General features: G+C 37.1%; 2 protein-coding genes across 3 annotated transcripts; one reads left to right on the plus strand and one right to left on the minus strand.

The window, feature by feature from the left end:
- Window positions 1–904: 904 nt before the first annotated feature.
- On the minus strand, window positions 905–20,319 carry LOC111871963 (probable nuclear transport factor 2). Of its 2 annotated transcripts, XM_023865406.2 has the most exons (5): window positions 20,023–20,319; window positions 14,985–15,056; window positions 8,827–8,925; window positions 7,108–7,215; window positions 905–3,171 (listed from the first exon to the last, which is right to left on the minus strand). In XM_023865406.2, exons 1-5 carry the CDS (start codon window positions 20,128–20,130, stop codon window positions 3,058–3,060), a joined length of 501 nt encoding a protein of 166 aa, XP_023721174.1. In that variant the 5' UTR covers window positions 20,131–20,319; the 3' UTR covers window positions 905–3,057. The 2 variants fall into 2 exon arrangements, with proteins under 2 accessions (XP_023721174.1, XP_023721172.1); XM_023865404.2 differs by lacking the exon at window positions 7,108–7,215 and having other exon boundaries at window positions 20,023–20,317.
- A 405-nt stretch (window positions 20,320–20,724) lies between these two features.
- On the plus strand, window positions 20,725–23,657 carry LOC111871964 (nucleoporin NUP42). Its single transcript, XM_023865407.2, has one exon. The coding sequence runs from the start codon at window positions 21,113–21,115 to the stop codon at window positions 22,124–22,126; it is 1,014 nt and encodes a 337-aa protein (XP_023721175.1). The 5' UTR covers window positions 20,725–21,112; the 3' UTR covers window positions 22,127–23,657.
- Window positions 23,658–27,892: the final 4,235 nt, after the last annotated feature.

Genomic DNA, 27,892 nt, shown 5'->3' on the forward strand with positions numbered 1-27,892 from the left:
CTGCCCTAATATGTCTTGTGCATTTCTTTTAAATAGCATATAAAAGCCACAGATAAGGCATGAAATTTAACTTCCTTGGATGCTCAATAGCTCTCCTTTTTCACATTATGATTCCGTATGTGCTTTGAGCAACATTTTCAGTTTTCCTGTGACAGCCTCTCAATCTGGCTGGAACTTTCCTGATTCCACAGGACTATGATTTAAAAGTATTATTAATAACTTCTTCATTTGCTTTCAATTACTGTCAATATCTGACTAGATATTTCTAACTTTCTTGAAAAGTTGTTATAACACAAAAGGTGAAGTAAATCATTTGTCATACACATGTCCTTTTTTAAAAGCCATTAGGACATAGGTTTCATACATTAGGATCACATACTCATTTTTCCTGAAATCACTACTCACAATAACTGAAGGAACAGTACACATAATGACATCTACTTTATGACAGATAAAGGAAAATTACAGCCTTTGGATGAAACTAAATATCCTTCACTAATGAAACCTTGAATTATGAACTGTAATTATAAGATACAGTCACCTCACAACATCCCACAAATCAATGAGCCACTCAGATGGACAATCCTGATGCTCCTATCCAGTCAGGTCACAGTGATTCAGGTTGCTAGAGGCCTAAATTCTAACAAATGACAAATAAACTTACCCAGATTAGAGGAGATGCTGGAAATGCTCCCTGTTGTTATGCACAAATTCCTGGCACCTTAGTAGGAAGCTTATATTCAAATGCTGAGGTGTTTATAGTATTGCATCCTGTCTGCAAAAAATTCGGGAATGATCAACATACACCATTGCAAAAACTTTACACTTTCAATTACTCGGTCAATTCCACAACATGTTCTGGTCACACAACTAGCACCAAATGGACATCACAGATAACGTTACATAAAAAACTATCAAGAATTCTTTATTGCAAGAAACAGCATGTAATGGTCTAGCCACTTTATAATTCATGACAGAACTTAACTGAATGTTACTACTGTACATTGCATTGTACTACATACACAACTTGTAAAAATGTTACTGTTTTGTAATTCACTGGAACGTTTATCATTACTTGGAGCACCGTCAGTAGCCACTCACAGCGCCACAACACCACTGCTCGGTCACTGCCCTGTCCTCTCTTTCATCTTCTCTCTGACCCTGCAGAACTAACTTGCGATTCACAACAGCATGCTCTGGTTCACACCTGGCTCCATGCATGTCTCAACTAAGAAGCCTCTTCTTGCCTTCTGCAGTCAACCAAGCCTGTCTTCTTAGGGCTTGTAGCCATGGTTATAAATATGTCTGAACTTCCAGAATCATATTGGTGCCAACAGAAAATTAAAAAGTGGCCCATAATGTATCACACTGCTGGGACAGTCTAGAAGGGGGAACCTCAATGTACCAGATGAAACACGAGGCACAAGTAGGCAAGCGAATTCCACCTCCACTCCTCATTCAGCTCCCATGACACACATTTTATACATTACCAGGATTTTAATTTTAAATTTAAAGTTTTGAACAGACTTAAATAATAACCTTTCCCATGTTATGTGATGCTTACAATTTTTTATAGTTTTCTATACCATGCTATTAGCAACATCCGTCAAAAACTGCGGTATGACTGAAGTACCTCATACACTTATTTAGTTTATTACCGAAATAAAGTTTGTGTAATGGGTGTATACTGATCATTTGAGCTGGTATTTTCAGAACAGTGTGGCCTTGAAACGTAAAACTCCAGTTCACTGTGCATAGCACATGACGGATTTTCAAGGAGAGTGTTCAACCCTATCACCAATTTCACCCACTTTCTCTTCAGCGAGCTCTTGACATTTCTATTAGTTTTTTCCTTCTTTCTTTCTTCAGTGCACTGTCAGTAAATGGCACCTCAACTTCACAGATAAGCACCATTACTATAACAATGAATTATACAATATTTTGTGGTAAACTAGGAAATAATGTATATGAAATGACATTTAAATGTACAATAAATGATCATGAAATGGCTTTATTTTAAATTCTTACCAGTTCCAATAATAATTGATAAATTGGGATAGCAACATTTTAAAATCCTTGCACTTATGTAAAAAAAAAAAAGCTACCCTACAAAAGGCATATCCGTTACAGCTCACTTTAAATGGCAATCCCCACTCCCACTAACAAATTTAATATACACTGCACAGATCTTATTAATTTTTCACCAACATAAGGTGAACGACCTTGTAAGCAGAGGGCAATGACATAAGCAGTCTTTTGAATAAACATAATCAAAACTGATGTGTAGCCTGTTTTAAATTTCTACAAACATATCTCATGATCGGTGGACCACCCGGTAACATTAAAAAACTTATGTCAACATGTACATACAAGCCAGTTCATTTGTAACATCTTACTCACCTTAACATGCCCTGAAAAACCACTGCACAGTATTATGTCACAAGATTCACATAACTTCATACTAGATGAAGTACCTTGTTACATGTAGTTTAACTTTCACAGCCATACGCAATTGAAAGTTCCCAACAATAACTAGAGTTAGGAAATTTAGTTTCAATCAGGAGGTTAAATTATTACAGACTGCAGGATCATCTTTACTCCATCAAAACAGGGTACTTGTTCACACGAAGATTGAAAATTAGAAGATGTTAGCATCAGCATAGAAAGTACACTTCTAACTCCCAGGTGGCGCAGCATCCTAAATGTGACAATGTTGTCATCTTGAAGGTTAAATAAGTTCAAAAACCACCATGTGTTCGCAACTTTAAGTCGGTGCTGATGAGAATTGTGGTACTCTTATCCTTGTGTTAAGTCATGTGAAAAGTTGCTGTGATCACATAAGGACATCACATTCTGAACACATGGTGAATGGAAGGGTTTTAACATGCATCATTATTCACTGAACTTGAATGCAGCTTTTTTCAAACAACTTGTTCAAAGTATTATTCATTTATGTTTATATACCATGTACTGGCAATATGTCCATCACATACTATTCATCCACAACAACGGCAATGCCTTTTGTATTCATTTGGTGTTATGACTGGTGCTCATTCTTCAAGCTGAGTCATGGATACCCAGGCGAAAGATGTCATGTTGGCAAAAGAAGGAATTGCCCAGTGGTTTCAGCACAAATACTTGCGAATATGCATGTGGGGGATCCTCATCAGCCTGCAACCAACAAAGAACATGGGTCTTAGACTTCAGCACAGTTACATACACATCCCTGTATATTTAATACATCACTTGTTTATTAACTTGACTCACACAAAATGAAATATTAGTTTATCTCAAAAAAAAACTACTTCTCAAGAAAACATAAGGCATATATCTGTTCCCAAATCAAGCACCTGGCAAAAGATGTGCCTTATAATTACAGTAAAAAGACAAAGACAAAGGTTATCATGAAAGGTAACACCACAAAGATGCACACAGTGCCTGAAGGCGCCACTCATTCCCTGCCTCAGCTTCTGATGGTGATGAGTGATCAATTCCATTATTCCAAACAGAAAGAACCCCTGATACTCCACTGGATAAAAAATTGCTATACAACCTACCAGTCAACTCTTTATTAGAAGAGTCATCAAACTTCTTACTTATATAGGGCATACTGAACCACAAGCATATTATATTTCAAGCACCATTAAACAGCTGTAGCCTCACTACTTTATCTATGTATCAATGCTTTGCATTAATTGCTTCAAAGAAACAAACATAATCTGACAAACAAATGATAAGCTGTGAAAATCAGCAATGCACATACACAGAGTGATTAGAAGTCCTTCGGCCAAACTTTAGGAGACTGTTCGAAGATAATATGGGGCAGAAAATGCAAGTATATTGTTGTTCAATTCATCACCATTGTCAGGTTATGTTTTTCCACTTCCTAAGTAAATGAAATAACTGTCCATTCATGTATGCAGTTAGTTACCATTTAACACCATTATTTATTAATTTTAATTACAATTAATTTAACCAAAGTTAATAACTTTTTGTTTGCATTCTTCATTGCATTTAACACAAATGTATGATCATGTAGTGAGAACTAACAAATAGTTCTAAGAAAACATCAAGTGAGATCAGATCAGGAGAGAACTGACAACTGGACCATATAGCTGATTCATACACCAATTACATGCTTGGTGTGAAAACTGAAGGGAGCTACTGTCATGAACATTTAGAGGGTACATCCTCCAGTAAGAAGGTAAGTGTTCTTTCAAAGAAATCAACATACTGTGCTTCACAAAAATGATTCACTCTCATGTATGGTCTAGTTAAGTGTCTTCAAGATTCAAGCACAAATGTTGATGCTAATTTTTGCTTAATTTAAGGGCGTCAAGTAACATGAGGATTCTCCAGAGACTATTCATGTAGGTTGCGGAGAACATTTAAGCTACTCCTTGAAAATATTGCCTTATAAGTCAACAATACATGGTGCAAAAGGCAGGTTCATTGGAGTTGTGTAGAAACCACTGATAGAACTGGAGGCAAAGATTACTGTTCCCTGGCTGCAGCCCTTGCACAAACTGTACTTGAACAGGATATAATTGTTCCTCATGCAGTTTATGCCAAATGGACTCTAGGAAAGGCCCATTTCATGTGTGATCCAAGTGCTAGCTTACAGATTAGAATATATAACATCTAACATTTCCTCTCCATTTTGAAACCCTCATCTGCCATGGCCAGGATGTATTGGTGGCATGAATACATCTGCTTCCCTCAGACTGTGGTGTTCCATTTTGAACACATGTCTGTTGAGTTGCTTATAATACTGACGATACAGGTATTCCCCCCAGAAGCTCTAGCTATTTCCATCATAAAAGATGCACATAAAATGCAGATTCCCATACTATGCATTAGTAAACTGAACCACCTTATTTCACTGTTATCACTATTCTGCTGTCAGTCATAAACAATGCATTATGTGCTCTGTCTTGAAATATTATAAAGAATCCACAACAAAAATACAGCAGAAATCAAGATTAGAATTTTGAAATGCAGTAACTTTGAAACAGTGGTGAATTAGACAACTACTGTTTTTACATTTTTGCTCTAAATTACTTCCTCAACAACCTTCTAAAGCATGGCCATAGGTTCTTGAATCACCCTGTATACGAGTATGTACCTTTACAGTGAAACAAAATGTGCCACATAAAGCTTGAGCAAATGTAAAAAAAAACAAAAGTTACAGAGAACAGCACTGCATGTTAAATTAAAGAGATATTACAATAATATAAATGCAAAAGTGATGGCAGAAAAATTATGAAGATGAAGAATAATAGGTAGCTTTCATAATGGCATGGTGTTTCACAGTAACCAAGCACATACTGGAACATCTAACTAATTCCTTCAGTGAACCAGTTCACAAAACAGAATGTCTGTCATGCAAGTTGGATGGCACCAAACTAGAATAAACTTTCCAATATGAGCTAGCACAGGCATCAATGAACACAAGCTGCAGTGACAGGTGCCATTATGATGTACCATTATACCAATATTATACGAGGGGCTTTCAAGTTCTAAGGTCTCCGATTTTTTTTCTCAGGACTGGGAGCAGATAGACATATGTGATTTAGTTTAAAATATGTGTGCACTCTTTGTGAATGCGTGACAGAGATGGCAGCACTGTACGGCACACAGAACTCTCGTGGTGGCAGCAAGAGTGAGGAGTGATTTTGATACCTAAAATGGCGACGTTTTTGTTACAAGAACAGCGAGTAATCATTCGTTTTCTCCACTTGCGTGGTGCGGCACCCATTCAAATTCATCGCCAGTTGAGTGAGACATGTGGTGATGGTGTCATGAATGTGAAAAATGTGCGTTTGTGGGTGCGACAGTTCAAAGAAGGCTGAACGTCATGTGACAACGAACCAAAACAATCTCAGCCTCGCACTAGCAGGTCTGACAACATGGTCAAACGAGTTGAGAAAGTTGTTTTGGAGGATCACCGATTGAGTGGGTCGCCTCCAAAGTTGGCATTTCCGTGCGATCTGTGCACACAATCCTGCATGAAGACCTGTGAATGCGGAAAGTGTCCTCCAGGTGGGTGCCACAAATGCTGGTGGACGACCACAAGGCTGCGTGCATGGCAATTTGTCAGGCGATGTTGATACATGATGAAGACATGAATGGGATTTTCTTTTCGTCAATTGTGACAATGGATGAGACATGGATGCCGTTTTTCAATCCTGAAACGAAGCACCAGTCAGCTCAATGGAAGCACACAGACTCACTGCAACCAAAAAAATTTCAGGTAAGCGCCAGTGCTGAAAAAATTAGGGTGGCCATGTTTAGGGACAGCCATGGCATAATCCTTACTCACTGCGTTCCAAAGGGCACTACGGTGACAGGTGCATCCTACCAAGATGATTTGAAGAACAAGCTCCTTCCAGCACTGCGAGAAAAACGGTCGGAAAAGGCCGCACGTGTGCTCTTTCACCAGGACAATACACCAGTGCATCGGACGTACGCGACGCAGCAGTTTCTTTGTGAAAACAACCTTGAAGTGGTTTCTCATGCTCCCTACTCACCTGATGTGGCTCCTAGCGATATTTGGCTTTCCCCAACGATGAAAGACACACTCCGTGGTCGCACATTCACCAGTTGTGCCGCTATTGCATCAGCAATTTTCCAGTGGTCAAAACAGACTCCTACAGAAGCGTTCGCAGCAGCCATGGAATCATGGTGTCGACGTTGTGAAAAATGTGTACAGAAGCAGGGAGATTACGTTGAAAAGTGACAGAAGTTTCAAATTTTTTGTATGATTATTGTGTGAGAAGAAAAATCGGAGACCTTAGAACTTGAACACACCATTTACTGGACATTGTCCATGGTCTAAGGGATATTTGAAAGACACAGCATCTGGGAGTTTGCTCTATTCTGTCATCTGGAGATAATTCCTGAAGGATCATGCATATCAAATGTATCTCACACAATGGGCAATGTCTGAGGTAATAGTGATATAATGAATCAACCATTATCATAAACTTTCAGACTCACTGACTACATAGCAAACAAAACAAAACACACACAAGACCACAAGATATGAAGTTATCTTGCCTACCATGAGGTAATGTGTATGTTGATGAGGTAACAATTTATCTAGACACTGTCGTGTAATGCAAGTCGGAAGAGATCATGCTGCACATAAAAACTGGTCCCTATTGGCTTCAGCACAAAGGTCTGGATATAGGCGTGTGGCGGATCCTCATCCGTCTGGAGAACAAGTTATTAACATTGGCTTGCTTATTCAAGAACCATTCCATTAGTCTTAGTAACTCATCATAGACAGGGCAGTTCTTAACTTTGTTGGCCGGTTCACAGCTCTGTGCTTCAAGGCGACCAGTGCACTGTTGGTTGCAAAGCACATATAAATTCTGCTGATGAATCAATATGTATGTTGGCTGATAATGTTCGGAATGACGTAGTTACAATTCACAGATCATAGAAGTGTTGAAAATGCTGTCCCTTTACATGTCGACATTCTTCACACTGGCAGAAGAGGTTCTGATTTACCCTCTGAAGTTGATCTGAAGGAATATTTGCAATTTTCCTACAAATACTTCCTTTCAGTTCTTCCATTCATGGCTTACTGTTGTAAACTCTGTCCTTCAAACAACCCCAGATGAAAAATCACAAGGATTATGATTCGACGAAAGTGCTGGCCAAATACCACTGCTGATAATTCTGTCCCCGAACACATAGGACAAAGCCTACATAAACATATGTACAGCAGCAGCTGAGTCTTGCTGAAACCATTCATAGTCTTCCTTTTTCTTTTAACTCTGGAAAGAATTTCCTGAGGAAGATCTATATATATATTTCACAATTAACTATTTCACTAAAAAACACAGGCTAAACAATCCTTCTTTCACTTACAGCACACCAGACACAACTTTCAATGGATGGAGTGGAACTTCATGGGTTAATGTGGATCCTGTGAACTCTAGTAGTGATTATTTTGCATATTATGTATCCCTGCAAGTGAAACCACGCTTCATCAGAAAAGAATGTCAACTGCGGAGCAATCTCACTTTCAACAAAAGACTGTAGAAACCAACTGCAAAAATGAACCCCGCTGGTGGGATCATGCATCTGCAAGAAGTGGATTACTCTTGTTTTATAGGATCCAAGTTTCAGCAATTGCGTTGTTGCACTTCTTGCACTAGACTTTGTCATTCCAGTCTCTTGAACTAGACATTTCAGTAATTTTCCAGGTGTATGTCCAAGTCTGGCTCCTATCTCATCTAATGTTTCCTCAGTAAGCATTCAGCATTTATGTTTTTATTTCTTGTCTATAAGAGTCCCGCTGATCTAAGTTTATTTGCCTGCTGGGAACTCTTTCATCACGAAATTACGTTGAAACTCTCGCCACCACTTTCTAGAAGATCCATATTTCGCATTGGTGTCATACAGAAATACATGTTGTTCTAAAGTATACCACACTATGATGAACACACTCCTCACTAATTGTAACTGAGAACAAAGAGCTAATGGAGCTAACTGCTGGCCACTGCTTTCAAATCATAAACAAATTCCCACACATGAACCACACTGTTTGCTGTGAAACATAGTGCTGTCAAGTGGTCCACAAAGTTAATAATTTCCCTCAATTCCAAATGCTATCAGCCATCGGGCATAATGATTCATCAGCAAAATTCACATGTGCCTTGCAGCCAGTGGTGCACTGGTCACCGTGAAGCGCAGAGTCATGAACCAGTCAACAAAGGTAAGAATCTCCCTGTATATTCTAAACAAGTCTGTCTTCAAAGTACTTATTTATTAATGACTAGCGTAATATCAATCATACTAATTACACATCACTACCTGTAGTCTTCCAAGAACATTTATAAGAATTCCTCCATCGAACATTGGTTGAGAATCGACAGCTGTAATGACTCTATTTATTTTTTGGAAACTTAGACTCTGAAAAGAGAAAAAATAAGAGACAACATTTACATATGTTCCCCTACTTACCAGTAAATATAACGACATTGGGCATTACAGGTTGTCATGTTGCCTTCTATACAAATTCCATTGCAAAGTTTATTGTAAATTATGAACAGAGAGAGTGAAAAAGAGTGCGTGTGTGTGTGTGTGGGCGTGCGCTTGTATGAGCGTGTGTTAAAACTATGCCAGTTTCTCCCAGTTCATCCCAGGATACTCGTATTTTATGTAGGCCTTCTGCAGCCAAGTGGAAATTGGACATACTTTTCTACAAATAGCTTTATCTTCCCTTGTCTACCAATGCTCCATAATCAGCTATCACCCTGGAAGTGTGTGCTTGCATAACCAGCCATATTATTATCACAACAGAAGTTACAAGAGAAATTAATACTTAATCCCTGATCCAGCACTTGTAACGAACTACATTAGATATACTGAAACTATGCTGGTAGGCATAATAAAATCTGCATTAAGAGAAACATTTGCAAATTAAAATGTAGTTTTTATAAGTGAAGCTGCAAAATGTTAACTCCATAACATCATAATGTTGTTAAGTTCATTTATAAGATTTCACTGTATGCAACAGCAGAGTGACTAGTTAAGTCATGGGACAATACACAATATTTTCATAAATCATGACTTTCAAAAGAAGCTAAAACTATTTTCATTACATTTTAATTACTGATAAGAGTGAAATCACAGTACTATTTAGGCACAAATTAAAATCTAAACTTCATCTGAGACCAACCAAGGGCCCAGTTAGATGTGAAGCCTCATCAGACCACCAAGGCTTAATACTGTAAAGTGCTGGTTGATCTGGAATATTTCAGGAGTAATGATAAACGACTACCAAACATTGCTGAAGTAATGAGTTGTCTGAAAAAGCCGAAGTATCAGAGACAAACTCGTTACTTTTTCCACCACAGATCCCACACAGACAGGACTGAAAGCAGGTATCCACAACAAGAAGTCAAGAGGTCTTATAAATCATGTTAAGTCTGTGATACCTTTTTACAGTAATCAATAATGAAGTTCTCTTTAAGCACAGAGAGCTGGTGCCACATGCAGGTGAAACCCCTGCACTGTTGCCTTTACATGCTGTAAACTATCACTTTGCTGTCACAGACAGCATATTTCTACTTCAGCTACAGATTCTATATATTTTAGAAGTAAATTAATCAAAATACAACAGATAAAAATTTATCTCAAAATCTCCAAATTACTCTATCATACATAAAATATCATACTTCGATGAAACTACCAAATTTATTATGGTGGTCTTTCCTACTGTGGCATTAAAATAATAGTGTCATCTTAAATCGTGTAAAAGACAAATGTTCAACTACCATACAATGTTTTATTACATGCTGTAAATGTTTACAGGACTGAAAGTGCACTAGCAGAGGCTACTGTTAGTATCTCCTGGCACAGTACTTCAAATTAAAGCTAGTATTGAGGCAGTTCCCCACCAATGGTATCTCCACCTTATTGTGGTGGTGGGGTTTGAGAGCTCCTGAGAACCTGAGAGCTATGCCAGCGGTAGCGTAGTTACTGGTAGGGCCACCCATGCCAGACAGGTCAAGGGGTAGGAGCCAGACAGAAAGGGATACCCTGGTCCTCCAGGTTGGGGGTTGGGCGTGAGGCCAACAACCTCACACTGTAAAAACTAAACTGTTCAGAAATCTGAGGAAAGAGTAGCTGGACGGACCTATTCAAGACGACCTGGAAAATGTTTAAAGGATGTGAGAATTGGATCTTGGAATGTATTATCTCTTTACAGAGCCCAAGCAGTAAAAATGCTACTGGAACAACGTGATAGCTATAAACCAGATATCACTGCTATGCAAGAACTGAGGTGGTTGGGTAAAGGAGTCATGGAAAAGAGGGATCATGTTGTACTCTATAGCTGTCAGAAGAAGAGTCACGTGTTTGGAACAGGTTTTATTGTTAATAAAAAAAGGAAGCATCTTATTTTAGACTTCCAGGCAAAATCTCGCAGAACATGTAGGCTACGAATTAAGGGAAAGTATTTTTAACTATAGCCTTATTTGCACACATGCCCCAACTGAAGATAAAAGTGATGAGGAGAAAGACTCCTTTTATGGTGAATTGGATGAAATATATGGCAAATGTCCAAAAAGGGATTGTAAAATAATCATAGGGGACATGAATGCCAAAGTGGGCAATGACTTATGTATATAGACCATAGACCAGAATCAAAGAAATTTTGAAGCTGAAGAGCCAGTGAAAACCATAAAAGAAGTAGAACAAGCTATTAAAAAATTGAAAACTAATAAAGCTCCAGGAATGGATCTCATCACGGCAGAATTAATGACATTTGCAGGCCCAGAATATGCTAAGCACTTACATCAGCTAATAGTTAAGATATGGATAACTGAAATAATCCCAGAGGAATGAAACCTAAGTATTGTGTGCCCTATCGATACGAAAGGCGATGTCATGGTATGCTCTAACTATAGAGGAATTAGTCTGCTGTGCATAGCATATAAAATATTTTCCAGCATTCTATTTAACAGACTCTCTCCCTTTGTGGAAGGCATAATTGGTGATTACCAATGTGGGTTTCATTAAGGAAGATCAACTAACGATCAGATTTTCACTATTCGCCAGGTCCTTGAAAAGTGTAATGAATTCCAAATTGAAACACATCATCTTTTCATTGTCTTCCAATCAGTCTATGACTCCATAGATAGTGATAGTCTTTTTCTGGCAATGGAAGAGATGCACATTCCACGGAAGTTAATCGCCTTAGTCAGAGCCACTATGAGAAAGACCCAATGCCAAATTAAGATTCAAAATATGTTGTCCAGCCCTACAATAACTAGAAATGGAGTTCAACAAGGGGATTCTAGCCTGCCTTTTGTTCAATATAGCATTAGAGAAGGTACTTAGAGATGCAGGCATCAAAACAAGGGGAACTATATTCTATAAGTCAGTTAAAATTTTGGCATTTGCAGACGATATTGATATAATTGGTAGAACACAAAAATCTATGAAAGAAGCTTTTCTTAAATTGGAAAGAGCAGCAAAAAAGATGAATCTACAAATTAACCAAAATAGAACAAAGTACATGCTGGTAACCAAGAAAGACTGTGCTAATGGACCTGCATATATTGAAATTGGCTCATATAAATTTCAGGTTGTATGTAGTTTTACTTACCTTGGATCAGAAGTTAACTATAAAAATGACATCAGTGATGAAATAAAAAAGTGTGTACTTGCGGCAAATAAATGTCTCCATGGCCTTAAGAAACACCTGAAATCCCAACTAATACCCAGGAAAACCAAAACTATGATGTATACAGTACTTATAACATCAGTGCTATCTTATGCCTCTGAGATCTGGCCACTGTCAAGATTGGATGAAAGACTGTTAAGTATATTTGAAAGGAGGATCTTGATATATATCTTTGGACCAGTGGAAGTAAATGGAATATAGAGGAAGAGGTATAATCATGAGCTATACAAACTGTTTAATGAACCAGACATTATTGGATTTATAAAGGTGAAAAGGCTTGAATGGGCTGGACACATAATACATGCCAGCGAGACAGAACGATTAAGAAAATACTTAATACTAAACCAGAAGGAAATAGGAAAGTGGGAAGACCAAGATTGAGATGGGAAAAATGTGTGTGGCAGGACATAAGAATTTTGGGTGTAAAGAACTGGAGGAATGTAGCATCGAATGGAGAAGAATGGCAATCAATCCTGAGGAAGGCCAGGGCTAATAAAGGGCTGTTGTGCCAGTGACGATGATTGAGGCAGTTTGTTTGAAAAGTACAGTGAACTCTCGATTATCCGGGGGCCAATTAACCGGGGATACTGAGGTTTTTTTGAGGCTTATATGTTGTTTAATATTCATTCACTTTTGTTTCACATGGTGAGCTGGAACACTATTTTCGCACTAGTGTGCATTCTTTGGTCCCGTTATGCTAATACAATGTTCTAAGGTGGGGGTGAAAGAATGCAAGGATTTGTGGAAAGTTTCAAGGAGAGATACATCACCCCAGTTAGTCTCTTTGTATCGATCTTTAAGTGCGTTAGCAAAATGTCAGGGTGTAAAAGGAAACGTGTTGTGTTAAGTATTCAACAGAAACTTGAAATTATCAATCAGTTGGGAAAAAGAAGTGTAGTTAAACAATTAGCAATGCAATACAGTATTGGAGAACAAACTGTTCGAGATTTGAAAAAAGAAAAGTGAGAATGAGGAAGAGGTGGACAGTTCTGCTCTTAATCATTTGGAATCCTTACTAGACTATCTTGAGAGTGAAGAGAACAGTTTATTAAGTGACAAGCTAATATTATGTAGGCTTCGTACGGATATCCGTAAAGAGGAAAATGCCGCGAAAAAGCAAACAACAATATTAAATTTTTTAAGTGTTAAGTGTTGGATGTTGTTGAGCACTGTGATTGAAATAACTAATTCATACTTCAGTGTAACGTAAAAAAAGTATTAAATAGGCCATGAGATGACATAAAAATGAGGTTGAATAAATTTAAATACAGGTAGGCCTATAGTATTATGAAGGTACAGTATTACAGTACTACTTTTAATAAAATTTGTCTTAACCAGGTTTTCGATTAATCGTGATTTCCATCCCCACCATTATCCCGGATAATCGAGAGTTGAGTGTACTAACAAATAATAGTGAGAGGGTGGGTGTAGTGGTAACACTCCGAATTTGACTTTGAGCAGTACCTGTTTCAAATCTTGTGCATGTCACCAGCTAGCCTGAGGGTCTCTATGGTTTTCCTCAGTCCCTGTAGGAAAATGTTAGGATTATACCTGTTTAGGCAATGCCTAGTTCCTTCCAAATCCTTACGAATGAGTTATTTAATTGTGATCCTACCATTCAACGCTATAGAGTCTAAGACACTAACAGTAACAAATCCCCCCAAAAAGACGAACTAACAAACAGCAGATCATGTACAAGGAAATCTCAGTAGTGGTTGTCTGTATGCCAATGACGAAAATGTGGGCCTACCGAACAATCACCAACAACCCCTGCCCACACATTAATGCTGAACTGCTGCTGGTGTCTATACAATGGATTACACCAAGAGGATCCTCCTCTAATCACTGGTGCTGATTGTGAATACTGATAACACTACAACTATCACAGAATCTTTAAACTGATGATGAGATGTTGCAAGGCATGCAATGAATCTCATGAAAGACATTTTGAGCACTTATTACAAAAGTACTCACTCTTTCAGCTATAACTCACAAATTCAGGCACATGCTGATATGGACATTTTTCTTGTTTTGGTATGCAAACTCATGCCCAAAGTTTGTCTGCATCTTTCAGTTACACCCTCTACAACATTAACATTGACTGTACACATGACAGAAAGTTATTCAATGAGAAAAAGACGTCCTTAGAAAAAAATAACATCCCATTAGTAGTGAAGGTGGTATGAAGGTCATACTCATAATATTTCCCTAAAATGTATAATCTGATACAGGAAAAATTAAACATAACAAATGTTCCTGTGATACAACACAGACTGCACAGAAAATGAAGCATCCAACAATTCTTCTATTGTTGCGTGTGTGCATGTTGCTGCAATATCATTTTTACCTAGCCACTGTCTAGCAATGATAGCGAGATACACATACAGACACACAGACTGACAGGAGGGATATATGAAGTAGGCCACTGAGATGGGCTCAGGTGCCATGACATACACACCAAGTATCATAAGCACTGGTTCAGGCATTCAAAACTTAATGGGGGAACACATAGACAACATGGCAACTACATAAGCTTATTATTTTTTCAAGATAACGAAAGTACGCCAAAAATCTAGAACATATTTCAAAGAACATGTAATGCAATAATTTAAATTATGTGAATGAAATCTGTTTATCGACTTCCGAATCTTAAGCACTTCTCAAAGGTCAATTTCACAAAAGTACGCTCAAGTCACTCCTTCATATTACTTGGTGCTATGTTACATATATGCTGAAATGACATATTCAGTTTCATATCATTCCTTTCTTTTCTACTTACAGTTAGTTTCTCCATAATTTTTACAGCCCCTTGTATTTGAAGTCCTTCAAATGTCATGAATGAACTTTCAGTCTGAAAAGTAAATGCATTACTATTTCAACTCAGACATACTAAACTTAATCAATTATATTAAAAATAAAGTTAGACAATGGGTTCTGGTAAACAGCAACACAAACTGACTATCTACATTTCTTATACATAAAACTGTTAAGATAGAAAAAGGTCGGTTCTATTCAGTACAGCATGAGCAACTTTCTGGGATAAATGAGTAATCTTTTGGTTCTTCCTTGTATTAAGACCCCAAATGTATGGAACACAATGCACAAGAAGTTGGGTTCTCATATTGCAAACAGCATCCACCTATGTCAGTTTACCTCCTGTTCTAAGGGCATTCATATATATGCACCAGAATAATTCAGTTACAGTTGATGGAGACTAACTGTAGGAATGAAAAAAATACGTTCACTAATTCAGTGTAAAATTACAATCAATTACAAATACAATTTCTGTAATTTTACACTCGTATTTAATACAGCATCATCTCTAAAAATAATTGTGCACTTGAGGCAATAAACAATAAGTAAATAATGAGGGGGAACCACTCATGGAGCTGAGTCCTTCTTGAGAAGTCATCACTTGTGCAGTCACTCAAGAACTTCCCAGCATTTTGTGGAACCTGAAGATTCATTACCATGTTCACAGAAGCCCACCACTGGTACCCATCCTGAGCCACATCAATCCAATCCATACCATCTCATTCTTTCTCTCTAAGATCCATTTTAATAGTATCCACCTATGTATATCTTGGTCTTCGTAGTGGTCTCTTTGCTTCTGATCTTCCCATCAATATCCTATATGCATTCCTCTTCTACCCCTTCAAGCTACATGTCCTGCCAATCTCATCCTCCTTGACTTGATCATTCTAATTATATTTTGTGAAGTGTACAATTTATGAAGCTCCTCATTATGAAGTTTTCTACAACCTCCAGTCACTTCATCTCTCTTTGGTCCAAATATTCTCAACGTCCTGTTCTCAAACACCATCAGTCTATGGCCCTTCCTTAATGTCAGAGACCAAGTTTCACACCCATACAGAACCACAGGCAAAATTATACTTTCATATATTCTACTGTTTATGTTTCTAGACAGCAGACAGGACAAAGGGTTCTGGACTGAATGGTAGAAAGCATTATCTGAATTCAATCTTCCTTTAATTTCCTCCCGAATAAGGTATTGATTTGTTATAATCATTTCCAAATATCTGAACTGTGCCACATTTTCAAAACATCTGTTACCTATCTTCATGTCATGATTTTGCCCTTCCTTCTGGCAATGAGACAGCAACATATACTCAGTCTCCTCCGGGTTTACCGTTAGACCAACTTCCTTACCAGCGTCAATTAAAGTCTGTGTTTTTCTTCACGGTATCTATATTATCACCCAGTAGATTCACATCATCAGTACAGAACAACATCTGATGTGTCTCATTTAATTTCAGTCCCACCTGGTTTTCCTGGACCTTCTTAATGGCATATTCTAAAGCAAAGTTTGAAAATCAGTGGAGATAAAGCATCTCCTTGTTTCAGACCACTCTAGATAGGGAAATTATCAGACAAATGTTTACCTGTAGCAGGGCCGAAAATGATCTGATCTTAATATTAGTTGTGTTGTGACGGATATAATAAAGAGGTTGTATACTGTAACACAAGATGCGTGAAATGAAAAAAAAAATTTATGGATGTTATGATGCGGGGACATTGTACTTTTGACAGTTAGATTTTTTGATGTGGCAAAGTTTACAACTCTAACTCCATTATCATTACTAATTTCATGCAAACTCTCATTCCCAGTTGTTGGTTTGAAAATGTCTTCCCTCCCTACTTTGGCACTAAAATCTATTAAATTTTCATGTGGTATTTAGGGAATTTATTGAATACGTGTTCCATTTCTATTCTACAGGGAATAATGAGGAAATAAATAAGAAAGAGTAGACTGCACTAAAAATCCATTCTTTTTCACATTCCGTGTCAAGTATTCAGCTTGTATGGTTCTGATACAACTGTATCTAACAAAATGACTGTGAATTCCTTTCAACTGATGAATCTGATTCTGCTAATGAATGTACCTGCAAGAATATGCACTGATAAGGTACTTATAAAGAGTCTGCATTGAAAAGTGACCTAATAAAAATAATGAAGTTTCAGAATTATGAAGTTGGAACCTAAATTGTGTACAACAGCAATTTCACATTTTTGGCATTCTTTCCTTGCAACAGGCCAAACAGATTCTGTAGCTAATGACTGACAGTTTTTACTGCTGAACACTTTGCGGACCACGCACCCTTTAAAAGGTTTTTCGCTTTTAAACATGGCGGACCGTTCGCCTGTTAACAGGTTTTTTAAAACATGATAAGTTGCAACACACTATACATATCACAGTCTGATATACAGGGGGGTTATTTGAGATTCTACAGCAAGTTGTTCAGCCTTTGGAAATTCCATGAGCTACTCATGGCAGATTAGTTTGCGCACATTCAGAACTGTACTGTGGCCAACAAACCAAATGTGTATACACATTATTAGTTATCTTTAATTTCACTCCAATAAACCACTGAACAGCTAGTGAGCTTACAGATCATAAGCGAGCCTACTCTCAAAACCAGAGCTACCTGTTACCAATGTTACATTTTTAAGTTGGTTATTTAACAATGCTGTCAGTATCGTGACAATATAGCATCATAAGATTATTGGATGCGAACCGGCTGATGGAAAGACTTGGCAAGTGAAACGTTCTTGGAGAAAACCAGCCCCAATGCCACTTTTTCCACCATAGATTCTACATAACTGGACCATGGATCAAATTTGAGCAGCTACAGTGTGTCACTAGTATATCTGATCTATGCCATAACCAGTCATGATTCAGTTACTTCGTGTACCAAAATTCCACATGTAAGCCACACGCTGAACTAACAAATGTTCATGTATGATACCAATGTGAAATGGGGTTGTACAAGAAAGTAACAAGAACATTCCAGCTTAAATTTTAGGATGTCAGAGTTCCATACAAAAGAGCTTTCCATGAAAATGTATATAAATACTGGCAGGGTCTTTACATACTAGATATTAATACTTAATTGTAAATAAGTGTACATAGTGACAATGGTCTAATACTATCGACCATGACTGACAAATGACAGACCAGACCTCTCATCAGAGAGGGCGCCCCACATGGACAGGACAGTAACTTTCATCTAAAATTAAACATCTGGTCATAAGACAGACAGACTGACTGACCGTCATTCGCAATGCGACTTTGACCAACTGTACCAATATGAGCCACACCAAAATTCTTGAGTGTTCATTTAAGAGAAGGTAGATGAAATCAGCACCAGGCTTGAACATTCTCCCTGAAAATCCCTGATGCCTAGCACAGGAGATCAGGGCTTCAAAATCATTACAACAAAGGGAAGTTTACTCTATTTCTCAGGGAGAATGTCAAAACACAAACATAATTTTGACAGAGCTGCCAGAAATACACATAGAGTAATAGAGAGCATTTCCAGCATCTACTGCAATCCAGGTCAGTTTTACTGTATAATTTACTGGTTTACCAACATCACAATGCTCAAGCAGATCTGACTTGAGCAGTGCATGACACTTTTGCCTGAATGACTGACTGATTTACAGAAGGCTCTCAAATAAGCTACCTGAATTGAAATACTTTCAAATGGCTTGCTACATATCTATTTTCAATTTCTTTGGCACACTTGAAAGTTTATGTAAATTGTGTAATAACTTGAACTGTATGATACATTTACTTGTCTGTCCATTGTTAACTGTTATTTGTTAAAGCATAAGTTCCCCAAGTCAATACACCAAATGACAAATCATGCTAATGTTTCTAACTATTTTGGTTCATATGAGGCTTGGAACTTAGTAACAGAACATAGACAGCCTAGATAGCAACACAGTGACATCATGTGAACATATCTGCAGACAGCTGAGGAATGGGACCTAAGTGATGGATAAAAAAGGGAGGAGAATAGGAGGTAGCCCTAATTTTTCCCATCTGCATCTTGCAGGAAGTCCTGCAAATAAAGCATGCAAAAAAAACCCTGAACTTGGCATTACAACTCTCATACAGCATGGCACACCTTACCAGTACTACCCTAATACCATTACTCTGCACACTAATATGATGTTCTCAATAATTGCATCTGCTTTCACAAAACTGTAAATGTAATTTTTATGACAAGTAGCTGTCTGACTTAATTTTCATAGCAATATTTGTGTTGATTCGTCATACTGGAAACAAAGTATGCCATATTTTATTCTAAAATACTACCTGCAAATTTGCATTGCTGATGAATCTTGAACAGTAGCCTTATTTAGCAGTATCCAAGATTTTGCCAGACTACAACATTTTACCAATGATTGCATTTTATTTATCATATTAACTTCATATGAATGCAGAACATAACCCGCAACAGATCTCAATCGCACTTTTGAACTTCATGAAACAAAACGTACCCCATGCATTCATAACTTACACTGTATTTCGGTTTGCAGTTTCCAGTACTATGGACATCTAAATATACAACTTATGCGAGAAATCGTCTATAAACACAAGCTTCGTCAAAGAAGTCACAACAATTTTAATGTGTTATGCCTGTTGATGAAACAGACTTCCAAATTTATACTTAATATTAAACGTAGGAAAGATAGCCTTCAAAATATTAAGTATTACATACACAAATACAAATATCTTATCTTTGTATTCACAGCTATCCTACTGTTTCAATAATTTACACTAATACACATGCTGAAAAATTATTAATCACTTCTCAGGATGAAGATGATTCTTCACATTTGAAAGGCAGACGAGCCATGTGCTGTTAAGAGATCTTCCATTATACAAATTTTATGGTTATGGTTGGCATATGTTACTCTTTTAACCCCATATTCATCGAGCTGACTTACAATATACAAAATTTTATTACCGTTCATGCACTTTACCAATATATTGTATCTTCACTTACATTATACATATTTATTAAATTTGGTCGCTGGACAGGGTCGTCGAAGATTGTATAGTATTGCTGAACAAAGCCTTTCCCGATGGCTTCATATGCTGGATTTAGAGTCATTCTATAATACGATTCAGTTCTGCTAACTCAGGACTAATTATTTATATATGAAATATACCCTCAATTATTTCTCTCCCGAACACGTCTCTAGATTTTAATCCTTCCCAGCACTGCACTCAAACGAAAATTCCCATAAACGCGTGGGCCATTAGATGGCAGCATGGACTAACGGAAGCTAACTTTCCGATTAGTGACATCACGCAAGGATTAACAAGTTCACAGATTCACACTACGATGTCAATGTTAGAACATCTGTGACTAGGGCGGGTTAAGTACATGAATACTGAAAGTCAGGGTTCAGCAGAAAATTAAAATACATACAAACTAGAACGAATTAAAATATCGAACGATTCATTCAAGCTCGAACAGTTTAACACCTCTGGAATACGATTGTATCAATTTCGTGCTGTATTATCGACCACGGATCACTCCAACGACCCTAACGACTTTACCATTTCACAATCAAAATCACCATTTTAGCATTTGACGTTTCACGTCGTCTTTGATCCAATCTAAAATCCCTCAAATTTATCCTGCGCACCACGCATGGTTATTTAGGGATCCGTGGTTCAGGTGGCGAGGAGTCACCACGGATCGCTAATGAGGCCGAGGACATACACAGTAAAAACAGTTTGTTCAGAAAATTAAAAGTTATAGGTTACAAGTTAACGTTAATTCTTCAGTGATGAAGTTATAGGTTACAAGTTAACGTTAATTCTTCAGTGATGAAGTCAGTGGTAGTCAATCTAATATTTATTTGTTATAGCTAGGGATTGAATGCATGTCTTCTTTTAATCAACCTTTAATCATTACCGACTTATTGAACGTCGTGCAAATTGTAACCTTTGCTGTTGCTGAACTCTGCGAACGTCCTCTTGAAAGCATTTGCTGTTTCTTAATATGGTGGTGTTACATGTGTGATCTCATTGATGACAGTAGAGGGTCTTCATTTGTAAGGAACGTATATATGTAAGGCTACGTAATGGTGATCTGCAAATACTATCTACAGGGTACCTGCAAATTTGGCAGTAACTGCAGGTTTGAACACAGACGTTCCGATTATTCAGCTTCTGGGGGAGGGAGATTTGGAGCACAGCAGTTTACGCCGAATAATTATTATAATCATGGAAGAAATCCTGGAGCATACAGAGTTGGAAACGCATCACACGATTTTGAAGAAATTGTGCAAATGGTCATGCAAGAAGTTGTTCAGAGCGAGAAGGGGAATCAGTGGCCATTGACCTGCTTTTCACCCATCAAAGAACGAGCTTGTTTTCCTGGATGGGTGGACTATTCTCCAGAAGAAATTCGGTGGAAAATGTATGAGGCTGCCCAGAATGGCACACTTCCTGAATGCCAGAGACAGGTTGCAGAATTGTATGATGCGGCTAGACTCCGAAGACAATCTATATTGAATCCAAATAGTGAAGTATGTAACATAATTCAGAAGATATTACGTGGAGAAAAGATTGAGACAGAGACAAGCTTTTCTTTTTTACAAGCTGCAACACAAGTGAGCAACAGAAATTTAGCATCATGGAGCTCATCAAATTATGGAAACAGTCAGCAACAAAATCCCGTTTCCAGTAACTTTGTCTTTTCACTACCACAGTTAGGAGGTTCATCTGAACATACTGCAGTTCAGCAACAGCCCAGTGGGTTTTATAGCAATGTACAAGTTACTCCTAATATTGGGATACATTCATCTAGTATATTTAGCAGTTCATCTGATGTACAGGTGCCCCTTGGTACTGTTGCACAAGATTCTTCAAGTTTTCAGACAGAGTGGCCCTCAGGTTCTGTACTTCATGGAAGTGGGAGTGATTTCAGTTCTTCTGTTACTTGGAATAAAACAGAAAATACAACTGCAGATAATTCTTTGTATTCATCACAAGCTGAACTCTCTGAAGATGAACTGAATGCATATATTGCTCAGACATTTACAATTGGAAAAGTACCAACAAAACCACCACCCAAAGAATTGTGTGCTTTGTAGAATTGCCTTATATGGGAAGAATTGAAATATGTTGTAGTGTGTAGAGCCATTACTATGTAATGACCGCAAGATAAGCCGTTCGTAGGCAAGAGATCTGGAAACATGTTCCGGAAGCAACAGACTTGACCGCAGTGATGGTACAGCAACAGAGGAATGGCGTTTTCTATGTGATCCATGCTGAGGTGTCAACTGGAGTGGTTTGGGTTTTACTAGTTAGTTGCAAGGGTGCTCAATTGAAAATCTGGCTGAGAAGAGAAGACTATATGTGAGATATTTGCTGTGTGTAACTCAGTGAGACCATTCATTCATTCATTCATTCCTTCTTTTATTAATCCTGTAGATCAATATAATGATATGGGACAAGTCTTTCAGCTAATATACATTATTAAATTACAACAATCTTAATACTGAAAAGTTATATAAGATATACAACATTTTATATGCTATATACTCGTACTATATACTTCTGCTTATATCAGTAGCCAATAATCGAGAATTCATCGTTCAAATAGTCCTCCGTTGAGTAACAGCGCCTCTGAATAAGTAGCTTCTTCAGTTCCCTTGTGAACTGAATTTTGTTTTCTATTTCATTTATGTTGTTAGGCAGTTTGTTTTAGAAGATACAGCCAGCTACTGAAGGATTACTATTATAAAGTTCTAAGTTGTGCCCATGTATATGATAGTCTTTATTATTTCTTGTGTTATATGTATGTATTTGTTGATTCACTGTGCAGTTACACTTTTTTTTACATGTAGGATTGTTTCTTGTATATATAGCGAGTATACTGTTAGTATCTTTAGATTTCTAAAGCTATCTCTGCACGATTCCAGATGTTTTAGCCCTGCAATGTATCTTACTGCCCTTTTTTGGAGTACAAAAATTCTTCTAGTGAGGGTCTTAGCACCATGTCCCCATACTATTGTTCCATAAGATAGATGAGGATAGATCAAACCATAATACAACTTTCTTCTTTCATTTAAATTGGGTATTTTAGATAGCCTGTTAATTATGAACAGATTACGGCTAATTCTACTGTAGGCTTTTTCAATATGTAATTCCCAACTCAAGGTACTATCTATTACTATCCCCAGACAGTTTATGCTTTTTACATTTGATATTTCCCTGTTCTTTATTAGTGTTTTTAGATTACTTTCCTGCCTGCATTGTTTTGTCTGGAAGAGAATATAGTGAGTTTTAGATGGATTTATAAATAAATTATTTGTCTCAAAGTATTGCTCTACCACTCCTATATTATTTGAAGTCTTGTTTTGGAGCTCATTCATATCTTGTCCTACATTCAGTATTGATGTGTCATCAGCATACATTACTGATCTGCCTTGTGTTAGATGTGGGATATCGTTTATATACAAGATGAAGAGTAATGGGCCAAGGACCGATCCCTGGGCGACTCCGTATCTGACTGGGAGGCTACTCGACAAATATTCTTTCATGTGATTGCCTTCTGTGTGTGTTACTTTTACGTGTTGAGTTATATTTCTGAGATAGGATTTGATTAGCTTATGAGGTATACCATGAACTCCATATTTGTATAATTTATCCATGAGAATGTTATGTTTAATACAGTCAAAGGCTTTTGATAAGTCTAATAGTACACAGTTGCATTTTATTGTATCGTTCAAACTTTCTATTATGTTTTCAATAATTGTGGCAATTGCATCGCTACTAGATTTATTTTTCCTAAATCCAGTCCGAGATTTATTAAGTATATTGTGTTTTTCTAAAAATGCTATTAATTGGTTAACTACTACTGTTTCCAGAATTTTTGAAAGGGCAGGTACAAGAGTAATTGGACGATAGTTATTTGCATCTTCTTCTATCCCGTTTTTGTAGATTGGTTTGACTACTGATTTTTTTTAGTTTAGAAGGGAAGATGCCATCTCTGACTGGTGCATTGACCAATTCTAAGAGTGGCTTTATTATGTAAGGTGTACATTTAGCAGATATGGTGAGATGTGATGAAGTCCTGCTGATTTTTTATTCTTCATGCCCTGAATTACTTTAATCAATTAAGTCTCTGTTATTTCTAATAGGACAAGTGAATCTTTTATGCTTACTAGTTTACTAGTTTCTGGATGTAATAAATTTTTTTCAAGTATAAGTTTATTTACAGATTCTATGAAGGTTTTGTTAAATATGTTACATGTTCTACTTGGACTTGAGGTATTACATTATATTCCTTTTTATATGCTTTATAGATGTCTCTATGTTCCTGAGGCTTACTTTGCATATAAGGGTTGTACAGATCCTTTAGTTTTGTTCTTGCTATTATAGCATCTTTTTTTATCCAGGGATTTTTGAAGCACTTATGGTATTTCTCCTCAGTTTTGGACAGGTTATATTAAAATAGTAGTTAAAAATGCTATAAAAAGAGTCCAATTTTTTTTCTACCTCATTTTCCCTGGACACTTCAATCCAAGTTTCAGTTTGTATTGAAGAGCGTAGACCTATTATATTGGCTTCTAATATATTCCTGACCTCTAACATCTTGTTTTTTGTGGTACAGACATATTAATAGTTATACATTGTGCAAAATAATCTGAAAGTAGGCCGTTTATTACTTCAGTATGATAGTATTTAGCCGGTACATTATTTATGATATGATCTATAGTTGTAGCCGTACTTTCAGTTACTCGTGTAGGTGTATTGTCAGATTATAAGGGTCATTCCATGTGAAGTCATTCAGAGGTCGCTCACCATTTTTAAAAAAATTCCAATTTTGTACACTTATTTCTACATATTTTCACACATCAAAAATATGTTTTAAAAAAATTGTAATCCGCTCGGTTCTCCCGGTACAGCCGTTTTTATAATGCGAAAAAACGAGTTTTCGGCTCAAATGGAGGTTTGCGTTATCTTCTGTATCTCGATAACTATTGAAGTTAGAGACTCCAATGAAACTCCAATTTGTTCCTCATGATATGGACAACAAATCATATCATTACAAGATTTTACTCAACTCACTTCCTCTAGGTGTAATTAAGCTTGAAACGTACCTATCGATTTTGGGAAGAACGCTATTTTTGACCTTCAGAAACCAATTGGAGGGGGAAAGTATTAGATCTGTGGTTTCTACCCTTTGTTTTCTCCTACATGAAGAATATAATCACATAATTTTGAACACCGTACCTGTTTTCCAGGAGCTTCCAAACTTTGCTCTGGGCCCAAAATCGGCCATTTTTAACATCTCGTAACTCCGGTGGAGAAGCTCCGAAAAATTTGAAATTCATACAAAATAATGCACTCTTCTAGAGTAACTTGGAATTAAAATTCCAACGTTGATATTCAACTAATAGCGAAGTTGTGGGCACTTTGAATTTTACAGATTTTGCAAAAAATTGTTCGTTTCTCATTCAAGACGAGATTCAAAGTTTCCGCTGGGTAAATCAACAGGCTACACTTCACCCTTTTGTGTGTTACTACAAGGCGGATACTATAACAAAATGCCCAAGCTTGTGTATAATCAGTGATCATGTAAAGCACGATAGAGCCACAGTTTGTGTGTTCCAAAAATGTCTTATCGCCGATATAAAAGAAAGTGTGCCTTCAGTCAGGAAAGTTATTTATTTCAGTGATGGCGCTGGAAGCCAATATAAAAACAAAGTGAATCATTCCAATATATGTTATCACTATGAAGACTTCGGACTTGAAGCAGAATGGAACTTCTTTGCCACCTCGCACGGGAAGAATGCCTGTGACGGTATTGGCAGCACCACGAAGAGGCAAGCAACGAAAGCCAGTCTTCAGAGAACTCATTTTAATCAAATCATGTGCCCGCTAGAACTGTAAATATTCTGCACACAAAATATCCCAGGGATAGTTTACTTTTTTGTGCCAAAAGAGGAAGTTGTAAGAAATGAAATCATTCTAAAAAGCATGTTCCAAAAGCGCAAAACTGTGCTCCACGCAAGAGAAAAACACCGGGTCGTCCATCTGGAGGAAAACACGGTCAGGTGTTATAAAACATCCAAGTCCGATAATTTGGAAGACATCGTGATAATGGACACTTACTGAACTACATGTACTTTCAAACAAACTGGAAAATATTCATGGGAGTACACAAAGAACTAATACCATTGGATGCAGGTAAGCCAATTGTTGAGGTATTCATTTTTTTTTTTGATAAAATTCAAAGTGCCCACAACTTCGCTATTAGTTGAATATCAAAGTTTGAATTTTAACTTCAAGTTACTCTAGAATAGTGCATTATTTGCTATGAATTTCAAAATTTTCGGAGCTTCTCCACAGGAGATATGAGATGTTAAAAATGGCCGATTTCGGGCCCAGAGCAAAGTTTGAAAACTCATGGAAAATTCTGGAAACTAGGTACGAGGTTCAGCCTACGTGATTATATCCCCCACATAGGATACAACAAAGGGTGGAAACCACAAGTCTGATACTTTCACCCTTACATTGGTTTTTGAAGGTGAAAAATAGCCTTCTTCCCAAAATCGATAGGTAAGTTTCGAGCTTAATTAGACCTAGAGGAAGTGAGTTGAGTGAAACCTTGTAAGGATATGATTTATAGTCCATATCATGAGGAACAAATTGGTTTCTTATTGGAGTCTCTTGCTTCAATAGTTATCGGGATATGGGAGATAACGCAAACCTCCATTTCAGGCAAAAACGCGTTTTTTCACATTATAGAAACTTCGCTATTAGTTGGATATCGAAGTTGTAATTTTAACTCCACGTTACTCTGGAATAGAGCATTATTTATTATGATTTTAAAATTTTTCGGAGCTTCCCCACCGGAGATATGAGACATTAAAAATGGCCGATTTTGGGCCCAGAGCAAAGTTTGGAAGCTCCTGGAAAATAGGTTCGGTGTTCAAAACTATGTGATTATATTCTTCATATAGGAGAAAACAAAGGGTAGAAACCACAGATCTGATACTTTCCCCCTCCAGTTTGTTTCTGAAGGTCAAAAATAGCGTTTTTCCCAAAATCGATAGGTAAGTTTCAAGCTTATCTACTAGGTGTACTAGAGGAAGTGAGTTGAGTAAAACCTTGTTATAATATGATTTGTTTCCCATATCATGAGGAAAAAACTGGTTTTCCATTGGACTATCTAGCTTAAATAATTATCGAGATATGGTAGATAATGCAAACCTCCATTTGAGCCGAAAACACTTTTTTTCGCATTATAAAAATGGCTATAGCGGGAGAACCGAGCGGATTACAATTTTTTTAAAAATGTTTTTGAGGTGTAAAAATATGTAGAAAAATAAGTGTACAAAATTGGAATTTTTTTAAAAATGGTGAGCGACCTCTCTGGATGACTTCACCCAGAAGCTTTTGTAACATCTAATAATTTTTTGTGACTACTTCGACCTTCTTGGATGTTTATATTTAAGTCTGCTACTAAAATGATATATTGGTCTTTCTGGATTAGTTCCTCCAGAATATCTATTAGATGGATAAAAAATTAGTTTAGTCCACCACTTGGTGATCTATATAATGCAACGATTGTTATTTTTTTCTTTTCACAGTTAGTTCATACCAGTAACCTCAAAAGTTTTTTCTATACTTTTTTCTGTAACTCATTTCAGAGGTTTATGTTGTATGTTCCTAGAACTGTAAATAGCTATCACACCCCCTTTTTGATCTTTTCTGCTGAAGTGTGAGGCTACAGTATATCCTTCTAATATACATTGAGTAATTTCATCATCTTTAAGACCATGTTCAGAAATTGCCAATATATCTGGGGTGGTACTTTGAAGGAATGCTGTGAATAGTTCAGTTTT

Source organism: Cryptotermes secundus, unplaced genomic scaffold, assembly GCF_002891405.2.
Source record: "Cryptotermes secundus unplaced genomic scaffold, Csec_1.0 scaffold30, whole genome shotgun sequence".
Taxonomy (NCBI): domain Eukaryota; kingdom Metazoa; phylum Arthropoda; class Insecta; order Blattodea; family Kalotermitidae; genus Cryptotermes; species Cryptotermes secundus.